The 20564-nt window shown below is 48.5% G+C and overlaps 1 protein-coding gene across 3 annotated transcripts in view; it reads left to right on the top strand.

Moving 5' to 3' along the window:
- The window catches only part of DOP1B (DOP1 leucine zipper like protein B), a 109813-nt gene that overhangs the window by 1650 nt on the left and 87599 nt on the right, over positions 1-20564 (top strand). For all 3 annotated transcript variants that reach the window (XR_013766542.1, XM_079156003.1, XM_079156002.1), the window contains exon 2: positions 2047-2211. Coding sequence is in view for 2 of the 3 variants with exons in the window: in XM_079156003.1 (XP_079012129.1) it covers positions 2074-2211 (138 nt within the window). In the remaining variant the exon portion in view is untranslated. The remainder of the gene's footprint in view (positions 1-2046; positions 2212-20564) is intronic.

The raw sequence follows: 20564 nt of genomic DNA, 5'->3' as shown, positions 1-20564 counted from the left end.
TTTTTAAAACTTCGCATTTTGCTGTTACACCAAATAGTACTTTCTTCATATGGATGACTGTAGCATTGGACTGCTTCAGTCACCTGTGCTTGCCTGGCTCACGCTCTCTTTGCCACGAACAGTGCACCCTTTGCCAGCTCACCTACTAAACACTCACTATATCACTAATGCAGCTCTTCCTGGTACCGTGGGCCGCCCATACCTATGGACCTTGGGCACTCCTGTCCTGGTAGTAGGGCTTCGTCTTCTTGCCTGCATCTGATACTTCAACCTACTCTGTCACTGTGTATACACATTAAGTTGAAATTATGCACTTAGAGATTTCCTTTTTTATTAGGCTTTGAACAGTAAGACTAGGAACCCTGTAATCTTCGGGTTTCTTTCCTCAGTGCTTCGATGTTTAGTTGAGTAAACAGATTGTGCATGGAGTAGTGCAGTGCTTAGTTAGACTGGATTTCAGGCCAGGAAATTTCTTGGGAGGAAAAAAAAAAAAAAAGCTATGGACTATTTGGATATATAACTTCTCAGTCTTTTCTTGGCATAATAAACAAACTACCACCTCTCTTTGCCATCTTTTCCTTAATATTTTCAAACAGTATAAAGGAGTATATTTCAGAAAAAGGAACAAGACAAGTCTTCCCAAGAATGATTTTGCTTTGGGGGTATATATGTGTAGTACAGTATATTTTTGCCAAGGGGGCACAGCATGTGCAAAGACCTTACAGAATGTGGTGAGAAGAAAAGTAGGTGCAGCCTTGTAGGTAGGTAGTGGAGGGAGGAATTTGAATTCTTTATAAACTTAGTAGGAAGAGTTTTAAACATGGCAGTGATATTTTTTAATATATGTTTTAAGATTCCTGAAGTGTGAAATATATTGGAGCGGGACAAGGATGTGAGAGAGCCATTAGGAACCCTCTGCAAACCACATGGGACAGGAGGCTTGCTCTGCATTGAAGTGGGATGGAGAGCCATTGGATCAACAGTGTTTTCTAAGGAAACCCACAGGTCTTGGATGTCCCAAAGGAAGAGTCCAGAATGACAGAATGTCCCATGGACACAGGTGGTTCCACTTTCTGAGAAGAGGAAGACAGGAAGAAGCATGCAGAGTGAATGGAATTCAGAGTTTAGTTTTTATAGCAGTGTTATTGAGTATAACTTAAAGATGACAGAGTTCAGTCATTCAAGGATATAATCCAGTGGATTTTAGTAAATTCACAGAGTTGCATAACTATCATCGTGGTCCATATTTCTACCGCTCAGTGGCGGTCACTGTGCTTCTGCCCACCCTTGGTGACCACTGACCCTGCCATTTCTGCGGGATTGCCCACCATGGGCGCTTCACCTGTTGGAGTTGTACAGCATGTGACTTCTCCCATGAGTTTTCAGGAGTCACTGGCTGTAGCCTGTGTCAGCACTTGGTTCGCATTGCCTGGACGCATCCCGCCATGGGCAACAGCGCTGTTCTCCAGTGCTTTGTTCTTACGTTCCGTGCTTTTGCAGTGCTGTGGATCAAACCTAGGGCCTCAGGGACACAAGCCAGGACTCTACCACTGAGCTACCTCCCCAGTGCACATCCTAATGTTTTATTTTTTCTCACCTGATCTTGTAGAATATTTCCAGTCACCTGGTGTCACGGGAGAGGACCCCAGGTGCTCCATAGACCATTCAGGTTAAGAGCTTGTCCTTAGGTCTTATGAATGCCCTGTGATGGGAGGGGCCGTCTGCACTGAGACTCGGCACCTGGCAACAATATATAGTTTAGTAGTTTTGCAAGTTTCACTCCTAGAATGAATGTTATCAATTAGGTGGAACCTGGCCTCCTCCTCTCTGCCGTGTGCATTTGTCTCCCTGAGTCCAGGAGGCTGGAATTACTGCTTTTATTTACCCTAGTTCCCAGCCCAGAAGCCTTGCTAAATATTTGACCTGCATTGCCAAGTGCATCTGCACAGCAGTGTTTGTGGACACGTGTCAACGTGGCTCCGCACTGGGAAGGATTTGTGTCCCTGAACAGATCCCTCATTTGTTTATTCCTTGATTCGCTTTTAGATACTTTCCACACTGTAAGAATGTAAGATGGATCCAGAGGAGCAGGAGCTATTAAATGATTACAGATACAGAAATTATTCCTCAGTGATTGAAAAGGCTTTAAGAAATTTCGAGTCCTCGAGTGAATGGGCAGATCTCATATCTTCGCTTGGCAAGCTCAACAAGGTACGTGGGGCGGGTACTGTTTTGATTGCTTGGAGGTGGGGACACGATTGCCTTTTTTATTATTTATTGCAAGGAATTTGTGATGACTGTAACAGACAATACAGAAGAGAAACCCCCCAGCTCTGTCCCTCAGAGTGACCCACTGCCCGTTACCCAGGTGTTTGCCTCCTAGCCCTTGCTGAGCCTGATGCTAGAGTGTTGATGAAGTCGAACAGTCTTTTTCTCAACAGTATTTATGTCTGCACGAAATAAAATTTATTCAAAGATTGCTCTTTATGTACTACCCAGGATTTTTACTACATTTTCTTCTTTGGTTTACTTTTTTGACCCTTTTACTCCTGACTGGTAACTCCTAGAAGAACAAAGGATGAAATAAACATGAAGTCTGCCCCAAACTAGTGTAGGTGCACGTGTGTATGTGCTCATGTGTGTGTATGTTTGGATGACAGCAAGGGGTGACGTCTGGGGGGACCCAAACTGGTCAGATGGGGGCTTGGCCTTGAGCTCTTTCGCGGCCTATAGAGGGACCATGGAATTTTCCTGACCTGCCTAGAGGTCAATGACAGAGGAGCCCCTAAGCACTCAGATGACTTGCATGGCATGTAGGTAGAGAATACCTGGGCTCCCTATGGCTCTCTGGCTAGGACTTGGTGTGGAACTCAAGTGCCAGCTGAGCGTCGAGAGACTCCCAGCTCTGCTCTGCAGGTCTGAATGCCCCAGGTCCAGACAGGCCAGGGAGCTCTTAGCAAGCCTCGCTGGCGAGGAAGGAGGTGTGCATGAAGATCGGGAGCAGGTTGAGCCTGCGCAGCAGTCCAGCCCTGATGCTGAAACTCGCCGTCACCCTGGGTGGAGATGGGTGGGTATCACAGCTGGTCTCCGGCAAGGCACCTTTACAGTACATAAGCGTCACCGCCGGGTGCTGGCTGGCGCGGACAAGCATCGCTCCTAAGGTCTTCCTGCAAGGCAGGAGAGGAGAGCCTGAGCTTCCTGCAGTCACCAGCTGCACATGAGCCGTTCTCAGGCCAGGGCAGTGTTCGCGGGCCGGGCTGAAGGAGGTCTCTGTTCTAGCGGGAGGGAGAAGCGCAAGTGGGGTGGAGTGTGCTGGAGTCTGCGTCTTCGCATTTCTCTGCCTTAGCACGTGGCTCACCTGCAGGCTGAGGAGAGTAGGGGGTAGTGTTTATTATTTCTGTCTTTTTTCTTTTCTTTTCTTTTTCTTTTTTTTTTTTTATAAGAAAAGGATTCGCTCTTCTGCCTTGGTTACAACTGATCAAAATCTTTAATCTTGAAATTTATTCTTTTCAACAACTTTACAGGGGCATGACTGACCTACTGGTGTTAGTACGAGTTTTATTACAAAGTAAAAGGGTCAGCATGGTGGTACACATCTGTAATCCCACTGACTCAGGAAGCTGAGGCAGGATGATCACAAGTCCCAAGCCAGCCTGGACAATTTAATGAGACCCTGTCTCAAAACAAAACATTACAAGGGGTGGGGATATAGCTCCGTGGTAGAGTCCCTCTCAGTTTAATCTCCAGTACTGCAAAAAATAAATAAAATTTTAAAATTTATTTTCTTTACAAAATAAGAGAAAGAACTGAGGAAAAAAGAGGGGCACATGTCACCATGCCTTTGTTTTAGCCTGAATTTCCCTTTTTCTCTAGCCTCCTCTCCAACCCACTAACCCATCCATCCCATCCTCCCAAGCCCATCTGGTGACTTCTCTCTTTTTTGCAGACTGCATTTTGATTTATTGTACACAAATCAGGGGTACACCATTTTGTTTCTATGGTTTTGCACAATGTAGATTCACACCATTCGTGTAATCATACAAGTACATGGGTTAATGATGTCTGTCTCAGTCCACCATTTTCCATACCCTGCCTCCCTCTCATTTCCCTCTATGTAATCTAATTCCTCCATTCTTCTCTCACCCCCCTTCCTCCCATCCCCATATATCATTATCCACTCATAAGGGAAAACATCCGGCCTTTGGTTTTTTAGGATTGGCTTATTTCACTTAGCATGATATTCTCCAATTCCATCCATTTATCTACAAATGCCATAATATTATTATTCTTTATGGCTGAATAATATTCCATTGTGTATATATACCACAGTTTCTTTATCCATTCATCTGTTGAAGGGCATCTAGGTTGGTTCCATAGCTTAGCTATTGTGAATTGAGCTGCTATAAACATCGATGTGGCTGTGTCACTGTAGCATGCTAATTTTAAGTCCTTTGGGTATAAACTGAGGAGTGGGATAACTGGGTCAAAAGGTGAGTCCATTCCAAGTTTTCTGAGGATTCTCCACACTGCTTTCCAGAGTGGCTGCACCAATTTGCAACTCCACCAGCAATGTAAAAGTGTGCCTTTTTCCTCACATCCACGCCAATATCTATTATTGTTTGTGTTCTTCATTCTAATTGGAGTAAGATGAAATCTTAGAGTTGTTTTAATTTGCATTTCTCTAATTACTAGAGATGTTAAACACTTTTTCATATATTAATCACCTGTGTGTCTTCTTCTGTAAAGTGTCTGTCCAATTCCTTGACCCATATATTGATTGGATTCTTTGTATTTTTGGTGTAAAGTTTTATAAGTTCTTTATAAATTTTGGAGATAAGTGCTCTATCTGAAGTGCGTGTGAAAAAGATTTTCTCCTACTTCGTAGGCTCTCTATTCACATTATTGATTGTATCCTTTGCTGAGAAAAAGCTTTTTAGTTTGAGTTCATCCCATTTATTGATTCTTGCTTTGATTTCTTGTGCTTTGGGAGTCTTGTTAAGGAAGTCTGATTCTAAGCCAATATGGTGAAGATTTGGGCCTACTTTGTCTTCTGTTCGGTATAGAGTCTGTGGTCTAATTCCTAAGTCCTTGAGAACTAATAAGTGAATTCAGCAAAGTAGCAGGATATAAAATCAATACACATAAATCTAATGCAATTCTATTCTTAAGTGATGAATCCTCTGAAAGAGAAATTAGGAAAACCACTCCATTCACAATAGCCTCAAAAAAAAAAAAAAAAATTGGGGAATCAATCTTAACAAAAGAGATGAAAGATCTCGACAATGAAAACTGCAGAGCACTAAGGAAAAAAATTGAAGAAAACCTTAGAAGATGGAAAGATCTCCCATGATCTTGGATAGGTAGAATTAATACTGTCAAAATGGCCATACTACCAAAGGTGCTATACAGATTCAATGCAATTCCAATTAAAATCCCAATGATATTCCTCGTAGAAATAGAGAAAGCAAACATGAACTTCATCTGGAAGAAAAAGAGACCTCGAATAGCCAAAACAATCCTGAGCAGGAAAAGTGAATCAGGAAGTATCACATTACCAGACCTTAAACTATACTAGAGAGCAATAGTAACAAAAATGGCATGGTATTGGCACCAAAATAGACAGGCAGACCAGTGGTACAGGATAGAAGACACGGAGACAAACCCACATAAATATAGTCACCTCGCACTAGACAGAGGAGTCAAAAACATACAGTGGAGAAAAGATAGCCTGTTAAACAAATGGTGCTGGCAAACTGGAAATCCATATGCAGTAAAATGAAATTAAACCTCTCTCACCCTGCCCAACAGTCAACTCAAAATGGATCTTTTTTTCTCAATTGAGATAAATCCACATAACATAAAATTCACCACATCCATTTTAAGACATAGCAGTTGTGTGACTTTGAGTTCATTTGCCCTGTGGGCACTACTGTTCAGTTCTGAAACAGCTTCGTCTCCCTCGGGAGACCCTGGCTTATCAGTCTTCCCCACCCTACCTTTCCCCTGCCCAGCTACGAGCAACCACTGGCCTCCTTCCATCTCTATGGACTGTTGCTGAGAACCCAGTCGTACACGCAGCCCTTTGTGTCTCCATATTGAACTTGGCGTAACCTTCTCTAGGTTCATCCGTAGGGCGGCATCTGCCCGAATTCGCTTTGTGAGGCTGACCCACTGTCTTGCCCTCCCTTCAGCTGATAGACATCTAGGTCTCCACCTCGTGGCTGCGAATGTGCCGTGACTGCATGTGGACAGGTGTTTGAACACCAGGCTTCAGTTCTTGAGTGGGCGTGAGGTTGCTGGGTCTAGGGGCCCACGTGTAACTCCCCAAGGAAACTCTAAGCTGTCTTTCTCAGCGGCTGCACCATTTTATCGCCTGCCATCACCACGGAGGGTCTGATTTTGCCTCACTTCACTACCACTCATTTTCAGTTTTTATTTCATAATAACCTTTCTAAAGCGTGTGAAGCGATGCCTCATTGTGGGTATGATTTGCTTTTTCCTAGTGACTAATAATCTTGGGCATGTCATGTGTTCATTGGCTATTTGTATACCTTTCCAAGAAATCCCATTCAAGTACCCGGCCCGTTTTGATGGTATTTGTAGTTCTTTATGTATTTTGGATAGTACTTCTTTATTTTTAATCAATTTTTAACATTTGTTCTGATTAGTTACAAATGACAGTAAAATGATTAGTTACACATGACAACACATGGTTGTATGTGGCGTAGTCACACAGGTCATGTAGTCACATATGCATGTAAAGTAATAACATCTGATTCGTGTACTCTCCTTCCTATCCCCATACCCCCTCCCCTCCCTTCACTCCCCTCTGCCTAAAGTACCCGTATTCTTCCCTAGCCCTGCAGCCTTATTATGAATTCGTGTCTGCATCAGAGAAAATATCCAGCCTTTGGTTCTTTGGGATTGGCTTATTTTGCTTAGCATGATAGTCTCTGACTCCATCCATTTACCTGAAAATGATGAGGCCATTTTTGGATGTATGATTTGCAAATGTTTTTTCCCATTCTGTAGGTTGTCATTTTAAATTTTCTGATATGGTCCTTCTATGTGCATAAGTTTTTAATTTGGGGTGCTGGGGCTCTAGCTCAGTGGAAGAGCGCTTGCCTAGCATGCGTGAGACACTGGTTTTGATCCTCAGCACCACACAAAAATCAGTAAATGAAGGTGTCATGTCCATCTACAACTAATAATATTTTTTTAAAGTTTTTGATGTCCAAATTAACTATTTTTTCCTTGAGATTTTGGTGTTCTGTGTGAGGAATGGCTGCCAAATCTAACTCCGTGAGCATTGCCTCGTGCTCTTTGCTAAGAGCTTTCTTGGCTTTAGCTCTTGTGTGTAGGTCTTTGACCCCTTTCGAGAAGGTTTCTGTGCACGAGGAGTGGGGTCCAGCCCATCCTCTGCCTCTGGAGACCCAGCCGTGCCAGCACTAGTTGTTCTTTGCCCGTTGAATGGTGTGGGAACCCGGTTGATGACCAACGACTGAAGCTTGTGGTTTGGGGGTTTGTTTTTGTTTCTTTTATTTATTTATGTGCTGGGGATGGAACCCGGGGCCTAGGGCAGACTAAGCATGTGCTCCATCACTGAGCTACACCCAAGGCCCTGGGCAGGTGTCTGAGTCTCTCTGGGCTCTCTGTCCTCCTGATAGAAGATGTGACCACAATGCTGTCTTCATTCAGTCCACAAATGCCAGGTTAGCTAACACAGAGCGGCCCAGTTCAAGGCATGTTGTGTGTGTAATTGACTCAACCCTCAAGTTCCAGGAGAGCGGAAACTTGGAATGCCTGTCTGTTGCCACGTGGCGCAGCTAATGTGCATGCGGAGGGCAGACTCTGATTTCCTGTTCCTGCCACATTCCCGGAGCCCGGGATCACGGTGGGCGCTGCGTACTTACGTGTTGCGGGACGGGCAGTGTTTTGCTCTGCCCCACGGGGGCATTTGGAAGTGCTTGACGTCTGAGTGTCGCCTGTGGTGAGCATCATTTTCCTTTCTTATCCCAACAAAGAGAGAATGACCCCGCCAGGTGTGAGCCAAGCCCCTAACCAAACGCCACAGCAGAGCAAAGCGGTGCGGCCCACAGGTGCAGCCAGGCACAGCCCCGGCTGCAGGAGTTTAACGGGGCCCCTCTGAGTGGCCTCCTTTCCATCCACACCCATCTGCAGCCAGACAGGGTTTTGCAGAACAGGTGTGCGCAGGACTCATTCACTCCCTGCCCGCCACAGTAGGGCCATGTGCACCTCTCAACGCCTTGCCCTCCTCCGACGCACTCACTGACTTGAACACCTTTCACAGTATTGTGCTGGTTAAAAGTTCTAAATGACAACTTTTTGTTGTGGTTTTGACTCAGGGACTCCCACTGTCTCATCTTGGCTGTGCTTCTTGTTTGTCACTGTAATTAGGCAACGAGTTACACGAGCCACCCTGAAGGTTTTTCCAGGCATCAGAGGGACAAGGGTGACACTATCTGGCCTGCCTCACTGTGCCCACGGCGGCTCACATTCGTGGGCGCTGGCTTCGTGCCAAGAGCTCGGGGGCCTTAGCTTTGTTGTGTAAGCCTTGCGACACACCTTGACCTCAGGCCTAGTCTGAGCAAACTCTGCAGGGCCACAGCCAGCCAGAGGGGAGGCAGCCTGGCCCTGGGCGCATGGTCTTTTTTTCTTTCTTTTTTAATTTTTGGTACAGGGGATTGAACCCAGGGACACTCAACCACTGAGCCACATCCCCAGTTCTTTTTTATATTTATTTAGAGACAGGGTCTCACTGAGTTGCTTAGGGCCTCACTAAGTTGCTCAGACTGGCTCTGAACTCACAATCCTGCCTCAGCCTCCCAAGCTGCTGGGATTACAGGCGTGCGTCACTGCACCTGGCTCAACCTGTGGTCCTTTTTTTTTTTTTTTTTTTTTTTATTCTAATGAGTTGTACATAACAATAGAATGCACTTACACATCTCGATAGATCCTCATAGAGTGTAATCTTTCATTTTTCTGATTATACATATTACAGGATCACATGGGTCATGCAGTCATACATGTACTTGGGGTAATAGTGTCTGTTTCACTCTGCTGTCATTCCTTTCCCGTACCCTTTCCCTCCCTTCACTCCCCTCTACCCAATATAAAGTAACTGTTCTTCCTTGTCCACCCCCCATTGTGAATTAGCATCTGCATATCAGCAAAAACATTCGGCCTTTGGTTTTTTTGGGTTTGGTTTATTTCACTTAGCATGATAGTCTCTAACTCCATCCATTTACCTGCAAATGCCAGTATTTCATTCTTCTTTAAAGCCGAGTAATATTCTGTATTATGTATTTTCCACATTTTCTTTATCCATTCATCTGTTGAAGGGCATCTAGGTTGGTTCCATAGTTTAGCTATTGTTAATTGAGCTGCTACAGACATTGATGTGACTCTGTCACTGTAATATGCTGATTTTACGTCCTTTGGGTATAAACCGAGGAGTGGGATAGCTGGGTCAAGTGGTGGCTCCATTCCAAGTTTTCTGAGGAATCTCCACACTGCTTTCCGTAATGGTCGCACCAGTTTGCAGTCCCACCCGCAACGTGTGAGTGTGCCTTCCCCCCACATCCTCGCCAACGCTTACTGTTGCTTGTATTCTTGATCGTTGCCGTTCTGACTGGAGTGAGGTCAACCTGTGGTCTCGAGCAGGGTTCCCAGGCTTTCTCACATCCGTGTCTGTAAAGCTGGTGTTGACCACTGCGTCCCTGTGCGAGGGCTGCTGGCACACAGTGCCACGCACCGAGTGGCTTCAACCACAGAAATGTACTGTCTCACGCTCCAGGGGGCCAGAGTCAGAAATCAGTGTCAACAGAGCTGGTCCTTCTGAGGGCCTCCTGTGTCTGCTGCTTGTTGACAGTCTGCAGAGTTCCTTAGTTGGTGGGCACATCATCCTCATCTCTGCCTGGGTTCTCCCTCTGTGCGTGTCCGTCCAAGTTTTTGTTCTTTCTAAGGACTCTGCCTCTTGGCTGCCCAGGACCCTGACTCCATCACCCAAAGCAGGTGGGTACAGCCATTAGCCCCACTTTTCCGGTGACTGTTGGCCCACTTGCCCAATGTCACGTAGCTTCTAGTGGTAATGGGTTGACTTATGTCTTCCAAAAGGGGCGTGTTGTAGTCCTGACCCCTGGCATGTAACTTCATGGAAACAGGAAACATGGAAATAGGGTCTTTACAGAGACAGCCAAGCTAAATGGGTCATTAGGGTGTGGTGGCAGCCTGGTCTGACCGGTGTCCTCGTAAGAAGGGGAACTTGTACAGATCTGCACCGAGGGAGAGCACCAGGAGAGGACCCGGGCAGTGATTAGGACGAGGCCTCGCCAGCCAGGGACCCCGGAGACCAACAGTAACCAGCAGACACCAGGGCGGCCCTCAGAAGGACCGACTCTGTTGGCACTGATTTCTGACTCTGGCCTCCAGGAATGCCAGACAGTACATTTCTGTGGTTGAAGCCACTCGGTGTGTGGCACTGTGTGCCAGCAGCCCTAGCACAGGGACGCAGTGGTCAAACCAAGGCACGCGTGCCCTGAACACGGAGCCCCTGCCCCCATGGAGCGGGAGGCTTCATTGGCAGGACACAGACAACAGGCAACAAACAGGTGAGGTGGGTGCTGAATGCCAAGAAGAAAATACTCCTGGGCTGTGGGGGGTGAGGACAGCCAGCCGGTAACATGACATTGAGCAGCCCTGAGTGCAGCGAGCAGGCTGGCGGGAAGGCCATCTGGGGCACAGGCCTAAGTCCAAGGCCCGGCAGGGGACAGGCGTGGCTGGAGTGGAGACAGCAAAGGAGAGAGTGGCAGGAGATGAGGGAGGAGGGCAGCGGCCAGGTCTCAGCGGGGGCTTTATTCTGGAGTGGGGCAAGGGGAGGGGAAGCCACAGAGCTTACTTTCTGGGAGGATCTGAGCAAGGAGACCTTTCCTGTTAAGAGAATCCCTCTGGCTGCCACCGAGCACAGGAGGCCGGGTGGAGGTGGACACCAGGAGCCCGAGAGCAGTCACTGGCTAGGGGTCTGGAGGCGCAGGAGCGGGCAGTGGGTCATGGTGACTAGTTGTTACTGCTTCTCTGAGACTTACAGCTTCTGTATCCGCTGGACCTGGTGGGAGCTGATGTGCATGGAGACTCTCCTAAGGCTTTAGTGTGCTGAGATTTCTTGGATTTATGTATGTGCACAGAAACGCAGTGGGTTATGATAGCATTGAATTTGTAAAAGCTAGATGCAGATGCCAGCCATGCTGTGGGTGTGGTCAAGGTGCCCTTTAGGAGGTTGACTGTGGAGCATACACATTCAGAAGAGCAGACGCTCCTTGCCCAGCCCTTTTTACTAATAGAAAACTGGGCCGTGAGAAGCCTTCCTTTTTCCAATTCTAGACAGATTCTAATTGTATCATTTTACCAACTTGATAAATTTTCAATACAGTTTCTAGAATTTTTCTGTAACAGGGTATCATTTATCTTGTATAGTTTTTAGGTAATCAGTGTTAGGGTACTTTCTGCCTTCTCATTTACTTGAGACTTCAAGCCACTGTCTATTTTTAGATAAATTTTAATCAGTACACTATATAAAGTGAAATACTATTTAGCCTTCAAAGAAGAAGGACATCCTGTCATTTGGGACAGATTGATCAAACTGAAGAAGGTTATGTTAAGTGCATAAGCGCAGTAAGCCAGCCACAGAAAGATTAATACTGTAGTCTTACCTCCTGTGGAGCTTAAGAAGGCTGAGCTCTTAGAGGTAGAGAGTAGCGGGGTGGTTAGCAGAGAAGGGGCCGGGGATTAGGTGCTGTTGACCGAAGGATACCTACCAGATTTCAGTTAGAAAGAAGCTCAGCTGGGTGTGGTGGCTCCTGGCTCCAAAATGGAGGATAGTAGAGTGAATGCCTCTGTGGATTGAAAACTCTTATGACCAATCTTTTTTTTTTTTTTTCCTTAAAAAATGCCATCAGGGGCTGGGCTGCGGCTCAGTGGTGGAGCGCTTGCCTAGCGTGTGTGAGGCTCTGGGTTCGATTCTCAGCACCACACATAAATAAATAAATAAAAATACAAGGTCCATCAACAACTGAAAAATATTTTTTTAAAAATGCCCTCAGTGGGGCGGTGCCCTCAGCAAGCCCTCTCTTTGTGCTGCTCTTGGGCCAGACGCCGTGAGTCGCACAGACGGCCAAGGCAGGTTTCCTGAACAGCATGGGCAGCTAGGGGTCTTGGCATCGTGGGCAACTCCAAAGTCTTCGGGTTTACTTGAGGAGTCTCCTTTTAGAGTGGAGCCTCCTCCTTGTTGGAGGCAGTTCTGAAGGAGTAGGAGGGCGTGGGCTCGGGGCTCTGGCTGGGGAGCTGCCCTGGCCTTTGCAGAGTCCAGGCAGGATCTTAATTTTTGCCCCTGCCGAAATCACCCCTCTCCTCTGTTGAAGGGTGTCTGTTCACATTGAACCTCCAGTAGTGAGCCCGCCTTGGTCTGCTAGGACCACCACACCCAGACACCGCAGGCTGCGGGGACTGCACACAGACTTGACTTGTCTCTCACGGTCCTGGAGGCCGAGGTCCAGGATGAAGGCGTCTCCGGGCCGGTTTCTCCTGAGGCCTCTCCTTAGCTTGCAGATGGTGTCTTCTTCGTGTGTCCTCCGAGTCGGCCCTCTGTGTGTCTGTGTCCTGATTCTGTTCTGAGGGACACCTGCCTACTTGAAGGCCTCATTGTATTTAATTGCCTCTTTTGAGGCCCTGTGTCCATGTTCAGTCACACCCTGAGGTATTGGGACAGGGACTTCAGCGGGGCATTTGCAGGGAACGTGATTCAGCCCATAACCGGGGCTGGGCAGGTGCACAGCGTCTCTGCACACACCAGCTTTGTAAGAAAGCCCATTTCTGGTGGAAGCCCAGATGGTCTTTCATCACGCACCTGATGGAAGTTAAAATGTCATTTCTTTAATCTCCTTCGTACCCAGGAGCGCCCTAGAGACCTTCCCTTGCTGCATGTGCAGTGGTGCGCTGACGCTGGGACCTGTGGGTCGGGCAGCCTTCCTGATGGTCCCTGCCCCCAGCTGTGCCTGCAGAGCTCTGCACGGGCTGCCTCATGGACGGCTGTGTCACGCGGGCCCACACGCCTGCCTCTGAGGGTCCTGTGGCTGCGCCTACATCTTAGTGACTCCTGCCGCCACAGTACCTCCCCACTCGGGATCTGAGTGGGGGCACGGTTCGATGTCCCAGCCTGCAGGGTGCCTGGTTTCGTCGCTCCTTGGCCCATCTGTCACAGTGTGGCTTCTCAGCATGGGGCTACTATTTTAGCCATTTGCCAGCAACCTTCTGGTGTCTCCGCGCCTGTGACCTTGAGGCTGTCACACAGTTCAGTGCTAGGGTCACAGTGGAAAGATGTGACCTGAATGGCCTTCTGAGAAGGGGCCAAGTTGCAAGGATGCCGTAGACAGTTGCTGACCCTCCCCTCTTGAGCAGACCCTGCACTGGAAGTACACACAGGGCCCACTTATTTCTGGCGGCGTTCTGAAGTTCTTGGCAGCAGAACTGAGAAGACGCAGCTGAAAGCATGGCACATCTAACCCTTCTAAGGGCTGCGCGGTCCTGGTCTGCTGCAGTGACACTGGGGCTCAGAGGACCTCCTGGCTTCATTCCCTACCCCCCGGCCATCTGAAAGGAACTGGGATCTGCAAGGGCCTTGCTGGTGTGGGCCTCCTCAGCAGCCTCGTGCAAGCCACTCGGGGGGTCTGGGGTGGAGGTGGTTTTGAGCGTTTCTCTTTGCTGAGAGGAATTGACTGCATTTTGATTCTTGGTAGCCAGAATAAAGTCTTATTTGTTTTGTGTTTGAGTAAAAGGACCTTTTTGCCTTTCTTCCTCTCCAGCCTGCTGGAGGGAAGCAGTTCAGGCTTGGACAGGTGAATCAATCCTCCACTGTGCTAACAACGGAAGCTCCTCTAGCAGAGTTGAGTACGAGTAAAGAAATCCACTTACTTGTATAAATTCTGCTGAGAAAGTTATGCAGCTAGTAATTTCACGTCAGGCCTTGGTATGGGAGATGGTATGTGCTGAACACCCCCTTCTCCCCCGCCAAATTGATATGTTGCCACCTTAACCCCCAGTGAGACTGTCTATGGAGACTGCGTTTTCAGCAGGTAATTTAGGTTAATTGAGGTCATTAGGGTGGGGCTCTGAGCCGATACCACTGTGGCCTTATAAGGAGATGGAGAGACACTCCCTCCTTCCTTCCTCGGTCCCCCACCCCTTGTGAGGACACAGCCCAAGGCCGCTCTCTTCAAGCCAGGAGGAGAACTGAATCACCTGTCACCTTGATCATGGACTTCAACCTCCAGTACTGGGAGAAGTGAACTTCTGTTGTTTAAGCCACACTGTCTGTGGTATTTCGTTATAGCAGCCTGAGTGGACTGCCACAGAAGGAACTAAGTTAAACTTGGCTTTTTCTGTCAAGACAGCTATTTGAACATGAATACTTGTTATTCTAGCAAGTATTTAAGCCTAATACAGGCATTTCCATTTATTTATCTTTTAAAGTGTTCTTTCTTTCCCTTTTTTCTCCTTCCTATTTTCTTGACATAAATAAACTGCACACATTTGAAGTGTATAATTTGGCGACTTGAGATTTGTGTATATATCTGGGTGAAACCATCACCACAATCAAGATAACGAACGCATATCTGTCGCCCCCAGACGTTTCCCCAGGCACTTTCGTAACCACTTACTCCCTCCTGGTCCCTACACAAGCGCCAATCTGCTTCCTATCACTATAGATTCATTTGCGTTTTCTAAAATTCTATATAGACAAAGTCATTCTGGTCTGGCTTCTTTCCCTCAGCAAAGCTATTTTGAAAGCTGTCTGAGTTGTGGATGTTGATAGTTTTCTTTTGCTGCTGAGTAAGATCCATGGATATATACGGTTGGTTTATCCACTTCCCTGTTAATGGGTGTTTGGGTTGTATCCAGGGGGTGTAGATTTAATTTTTTAAGAAACTGCCAAACCTTTTCCCTAATGGCCATATTGTTTTGCAATCCCAGCCATCGTCTGAGGCTCTGCAGCTCCTCCGTGTCCTCGCCCCCACTTGGTGTGGTCAGATTGTTAACTTTAGCCACCTCAGTGGAGTGAGCCCCTCGCTGTGGCTCCTGCATTTCCTACGTGACAGAGGACTAAGCAGTGAGCGCAGGTCACCGTGAATGTATTCTAGTCCCATAGACACCCCATGGAGATGCAATCCAGGGTATATAGTAAAATGTGGGAGGTGGTTCCGTCAGTGGGGTGCAGCTTGGGGTGACTGCGATGGAAGGGTGCAGCAGCGATTGCAGCCTTTGGATGGAACAGACCTGCCATCCACGAGAAATGCTCGTATGACATGCGGGGCAGAAGAGGCGGGAGAGATGCCGGGATTGTGTAGTGTGGACAGAATCCAGAAGCCCTGTATCGCGGCACTAGCGTGTTTGCAGTTTTTCGCCATTCTGAAGAAAGCTGTAGAGAACATCTTGGTGCACATGCTGTTTTCGTCAAGATAACTTGCTCTGGTAGGTGGAAGCTAATTCACAATAAGGGAGGTGCCAGGGAAGAATAGAGTCACTTTATTTTAGGTAGAGGCAAGGGGAGAGAGGGGAGGGACACAGAGAAGGAAGGACAGTAGAGTGAAACAGACGTTATTACCCCATGTGCATGTGCGACTGCATGACCCATGTGATCCTGCAGCATGCGTGATCAGAAAGATGAGAGTACACTCCCTTTAGGTCTGATCTGTCAAGACGCATAAGTGCATTTTACTGTCAGGTACAACTAATCAGAACAAATAAAGTTTAAAAATTAAAGATAAATTGGCAGAGTGGAGTTGCTGTCAGTGGATCTATAGCTAAAGCTGTGGCCACAAGGATCTTTTCTGGGCCTTATTTTGTCCACTGATCTGCCTGTAGGGACGCCAGGGACACAGCCTGTTAGCCGCTGTCCTTCGCTGTGTGCTGGTCGGCAGGACAGGCTTGTCCCCCACCTGCTCTTCTTCCGTTTCTCTGGCATTTTCAGGCTGGGAACTTTAGAATCGCTGGCCAAGTGTTTTAAAAATGCTAAGTGGGGAGGTTTGTTGACATTAGCTAACAATTATAGATTACTCTGCGTGAAAAAGTGACATCTTTACCCAGGTGGGCCTTCCGCATGAGAATGTGGTAATTCTCTTCAGTTATTAAAAGGACTTACTTACGACCTAAGAATTTTGCCATTCTTCTCACACAAGTCCTTCCCGTTCCCCGGGTTATTAGGGATGTACCGTGCATGTGTCTTGCGGTCGTGACTGGGTTTATTTTCCTTGTGTGTTGAGGGGCAGTGCTGGGGGCAGCCCCAGGCCTCACACAGGCTAGGTAAGCACTGTGCCACTGAGTGCACCCCAGCCCTGCTCTGTTTTAACTACGGGCGTGGAGGAAACCCATCAAGCTGTGGAATTGAGAAGCGATCACCTTAGTGAACACGTTTGTTTTCTTAGATTCTTTGAGTCCTTCAGGTAGACAGGTGCACCATCCACCACTACTAAACTTGAGTGTTTTGTCCTAATATTTTGCTAGCGTTTTCTGGAACAGAGTTAGATAATGATGATACTACCAACATACTAATGCTAGCTGCTGTAGCAAGTCCAGAACCTCAGTGCTGTGTGAAATCGTGCACGGTGAGGGTTTGTGTTTTGTTTGTCCGTGGTGCTGAGTATGGAACCAGGGCCTCGAGCCTGCTGGCAAGGGCTCCACCTCTGAGCTGCACCCCAGCCCCACAGCGATGTTTCAGCAGGCCTTGATGGCACAGGCCACTTCCGCTCACATGCTCGGGGCATACTAGAAAGTATTCCCTGGCTGAGCAGACGGCCCAGCTATACCCCTTACTGCAGGAGAAGGGGCACAGGATGTAAGGGCAGGTCCCTGGCCTTGTCCCCACTGGCACAGGCTAATAACTTGGAGAGGAAGGGCCTCTAGCGTCTCACCGTCACCTCAGCCCTCAGCCGCCCTCCGTCACGCATCTCCTTGAGGATCTGTCTAGTCCTTAGTTTCTTCCTAGCTTTAATAGCTGCTTATCTTTATATAGCAGGACACGTGCGTCACCTCATTACCTGCTCAGTGTGCAGGGGGTGAAGTTTTCCTCAGCAGCGCAGTCCCGTCCTGACTGCCGCTCACATGCTTGTGGTGATTGTGATACTCAGGCCAAGTTCTCGTGCCCTGGAAGTACAGTCACTGGAAGGTAATCTAATTCCCATATTCCGCTCCGTGAAGGCAGGTGTGCTGGCTCAGGATTGGACCCCGGGGTTCACATTCAGACTTGCCCTTCCTTCCCAGGCTGGGGCAGACTCGCCGTTATCCCCAGCAGCCGGTCAGCCCGCCTCTTTCTTGCCAGTGGAACCCCAGTTATAGGCAGGGGTCAGGTAGCAGCATGTTCCCCGATGGTGACCCAGGTGACGTTGTGGTTCTAGGATGTAACCCTAATCTGTGCTCCTTGGCACAGACCAATTCAGACATGGTCCACGACCTGCTGTGACCCATGAGAGGTGGCAGGAAGGCTGCAGCTGGCCTCTGGAAGGGATTTCCTCTAATACAAAGAATCGTGAACGGAACAGGCACTTGTGTTTTTTGTTGTTTTATTTTGTTTTGTTGGCTCTGTGTGGGTGTATGGGAATCCATTCCTGAACCCATGGCCATTGACAGGAAAAGACAGGCTACAAGTCAGCTCCCCTCTGGCAGCAGGTCGGTGCCGAAAACCTCTGGTCTCGTGAGGTCATAGGTTCCCTTCACTTAAACCTGTGCAGTGGGTAGTCTGCTCTGTAGCCCAGCATGTCCATGTTCAGGACCCCGGGCTGCCCTCAGCCCATTGGAGCCAGATCCTGTTTGCCTGTGGGCTCAGGCAGCATGCTGTCTACTGATGGTGAAAGAACTTGTGTGCCCTCAGAAGCTGCAGCGCGTCCTGCGCCAGCCCCACCCCTGCCATCTGCTCTGGAGGGGCTGCTGCCTGGGAAGGCTTTCACTGCATGGTTGCAGAGGTTTCCGAGGCAGAACCATGGGTTTCCACGAGGTCGTGTTCTCCAGCACTTCCTCTGTGCCGGCCTCGGTACTCTGCCTCTCTGTCCTGAGTGTCCCGGGACAGTTTTAGAGCTGCTGGTGTTTTGGAGAAGAGTCAGCTCTGGGCTTGCATTGATCTGGAGGAAGCCAGGCCTTCTCACCTTTGTCACATTTCCTGTGCATTGTTAACGGTCCCTTCCCACCCAGCCACAAAGCCACTGCTCCTGTGCAGATGGCTTGTTCGTGGGACAGGGAAGCAGAGGGAAAACATAGAGGAGGAAAGCCACCATCAGGTCAGAGGAGATGGGCAGGCTAGCCTGAGAATCGTGCCCTCCAGAGAGGAGGAGCATGTGTGCTGGTGGGAACCAGCGCTTGGGAGGACGCGTCCCCGTTGTCAGCAGCCATTCCGAAGCCATTGTGCCTCAGCGCTTAGGACTGGGTGTGTGTGCAGCTCCTGAGAGCTCTGGAGAGCCAGTCCCACTCTGGTCTCCTGGGTGTGACTTTTGAAGAACATTGACCCCTACCAGTCGAGCTTTTGGAACTGAAGCCTGTTTGGGATTTGCAATGAGGCTGTTCCTCAGATGTTCTTTCTTCTCTCTCAGCTCTAACTTGAGCAGGTTGTTGGGCTGTTACTGTGTCATCTGCATGTGGATTATAATATGTTTAAGCAGCAGAAAGACGACATTTCCAGGCACACATCTAATGCCGTTCTTCCGTTAGGTCTCTGGCATGCAATTATAAATATCAGAGTCTTTGCTGGTCAAGATGGCACGTGCCTATTATCCCAGCTACTTGGGAGGCTGAGGCAGAAGGATCTTAAGTCCAAGGCCAGTCTCAGCAATTCAGCAAGACCCTGTCTCAAAATCTAAAAAATAAAGGGCTGGGAGCTTAAGCCCCCAAGTCCAGTCCCATTGTGTGTGTGTGTGTGTGTGTGTGTGTGTGTGTGTGTGTGTGTGTGTCTCTCGCTCTCTGACCCACACACCACGCACACATAAAGTAAGAATTCCAGTGCTTTCTGTGTGGCCTGTGTTCTGAGGTTTAGCCTGGGTTTTGAAGGGGGTGTATGTCCCATGTCTTTATGCTCTTTTCCTTGATTTCCTACAAAATTCGGTTGCCTCAACCTCCTCCCACCGTTTTTTACCACTTCTGAGCCTCCTGGGTGTTAACCCCCCAAAACAGTGTGGTTTCCTATGTGAGCCCCTGTCATGTGCTTGTCACCCCGACTTTCCAGACCTACGACCCTCTGACGTCAGTGCCGTTCGCCCATTTTACTGATGAAGAAACAGGAGCTCAGTGGCTTGCTTGAGGTTTCAGAAATGGACGGCATTTCTGCCCTTCAGCTGGGTCATCGTGTGCAGGAGTCCCCGCTCTGAGGATGGAGTGTGGCAGGTGTCAGGGAAGGATGTGTGGTGCTGTTGAAGAAAATAAGGGGAGTCTGGAATCGCACACAGCATCGCAGCCATCCGGCTTCTTTGTGGGGAGGTGGGACGATAGGGGTTAGTGGTGATGTTGAGTGGCGTTAGGGATCTCAATGGAATAAACTCAGAAGGGGACAAGCAGAGCTGTATGCTGTGGCCTGTCTGTGGTGAGTAGCAGTGTGGTAGTCACGCTGTTTTAAGAAGTCATTCTCTGATCTCTGTTGACACCCAGGTCATCTTAACCAAGAGATTGGGAGCATCCTGTGTGGTCCTGTGTGGTCAGAGGGCCTCTTGCTCATGACTCTTGTGTGCATGTGAGGATCTTGTGGTTGTGTGTGCATAAGGGTGCACACGTGTGGCTTGTGTATGTACATGGGGACATGTGTGTGCGCTTGGAGGTGCACATGTGTGGCCTGTCTATGAATGTGGGGGGCATGTAGTTGTGTGTGCATGAGGGTGCACATGTGTAGCATATGTATGCATGTGGGCGCATGTGTGTGCATGTGTGCATGGGGGTGCACTTGTGTGACCTGTGTATGCACGTGGGGGCATGTGTGTGTGTGGGGGTGCGCATACGTGGCATGTGTATGCACGTGGGGGCATGTGTGTGTGTGCATGGGGTGCACATGTGTGACCTGTGTATGCACGTGGGGGCATGTGTGTGCATGGGAGTGCACATGTGTGGCGTGTGTGTGCACGTGGGGTGTGTGCGCTTATGATGTGTGTGATATGCATGTGTGAGGGTTGTGTGGACTGCACATGTGGGTGTGTGTCATATATCTGTGTGCGGTGTGTGCACATGTATTGGTCTGTGGGTGTGAACGTGTGTGGCATCCATTTGCATGTTGGTAGCTGTTGCTTACATCTGTAGTGTGGATGTGTACTACTTATGTGTACACGTTGCACATCAGCTTGGGGAGTTGGGCATGTGGGGATGTATGTATATTTATGGGGGTGTCTGCATGTGTGCAGTGTGTTGGTGAGTGTGAACGTGTATGTGGTGTGCTTGCATGTGGCAAGCATATGCCTGTGGGGGTCTGCGTGTGTGAGTCTGCGCCTTCCGTATTGCCCCTGTAAGGCTGGGAAGTGCATGTGGCG

The sequence above is a fragment of the Sciurus vulgaris genome, assembly GCF_902686455.1.
Source record: "Sciurus vulgaris genome assembly, chromosome: 10".
Lineage (NCBI taxonomy): Eukaryota > Metazoa > Chordata > Mammalia > Rodentia > Sciuridae > Sciurus > Sciurus vulgaris.
Note: the sequence above shows the minus strand (reverse complement) of the source record. Positions and strands in the feature narration are given on the sequence as shown.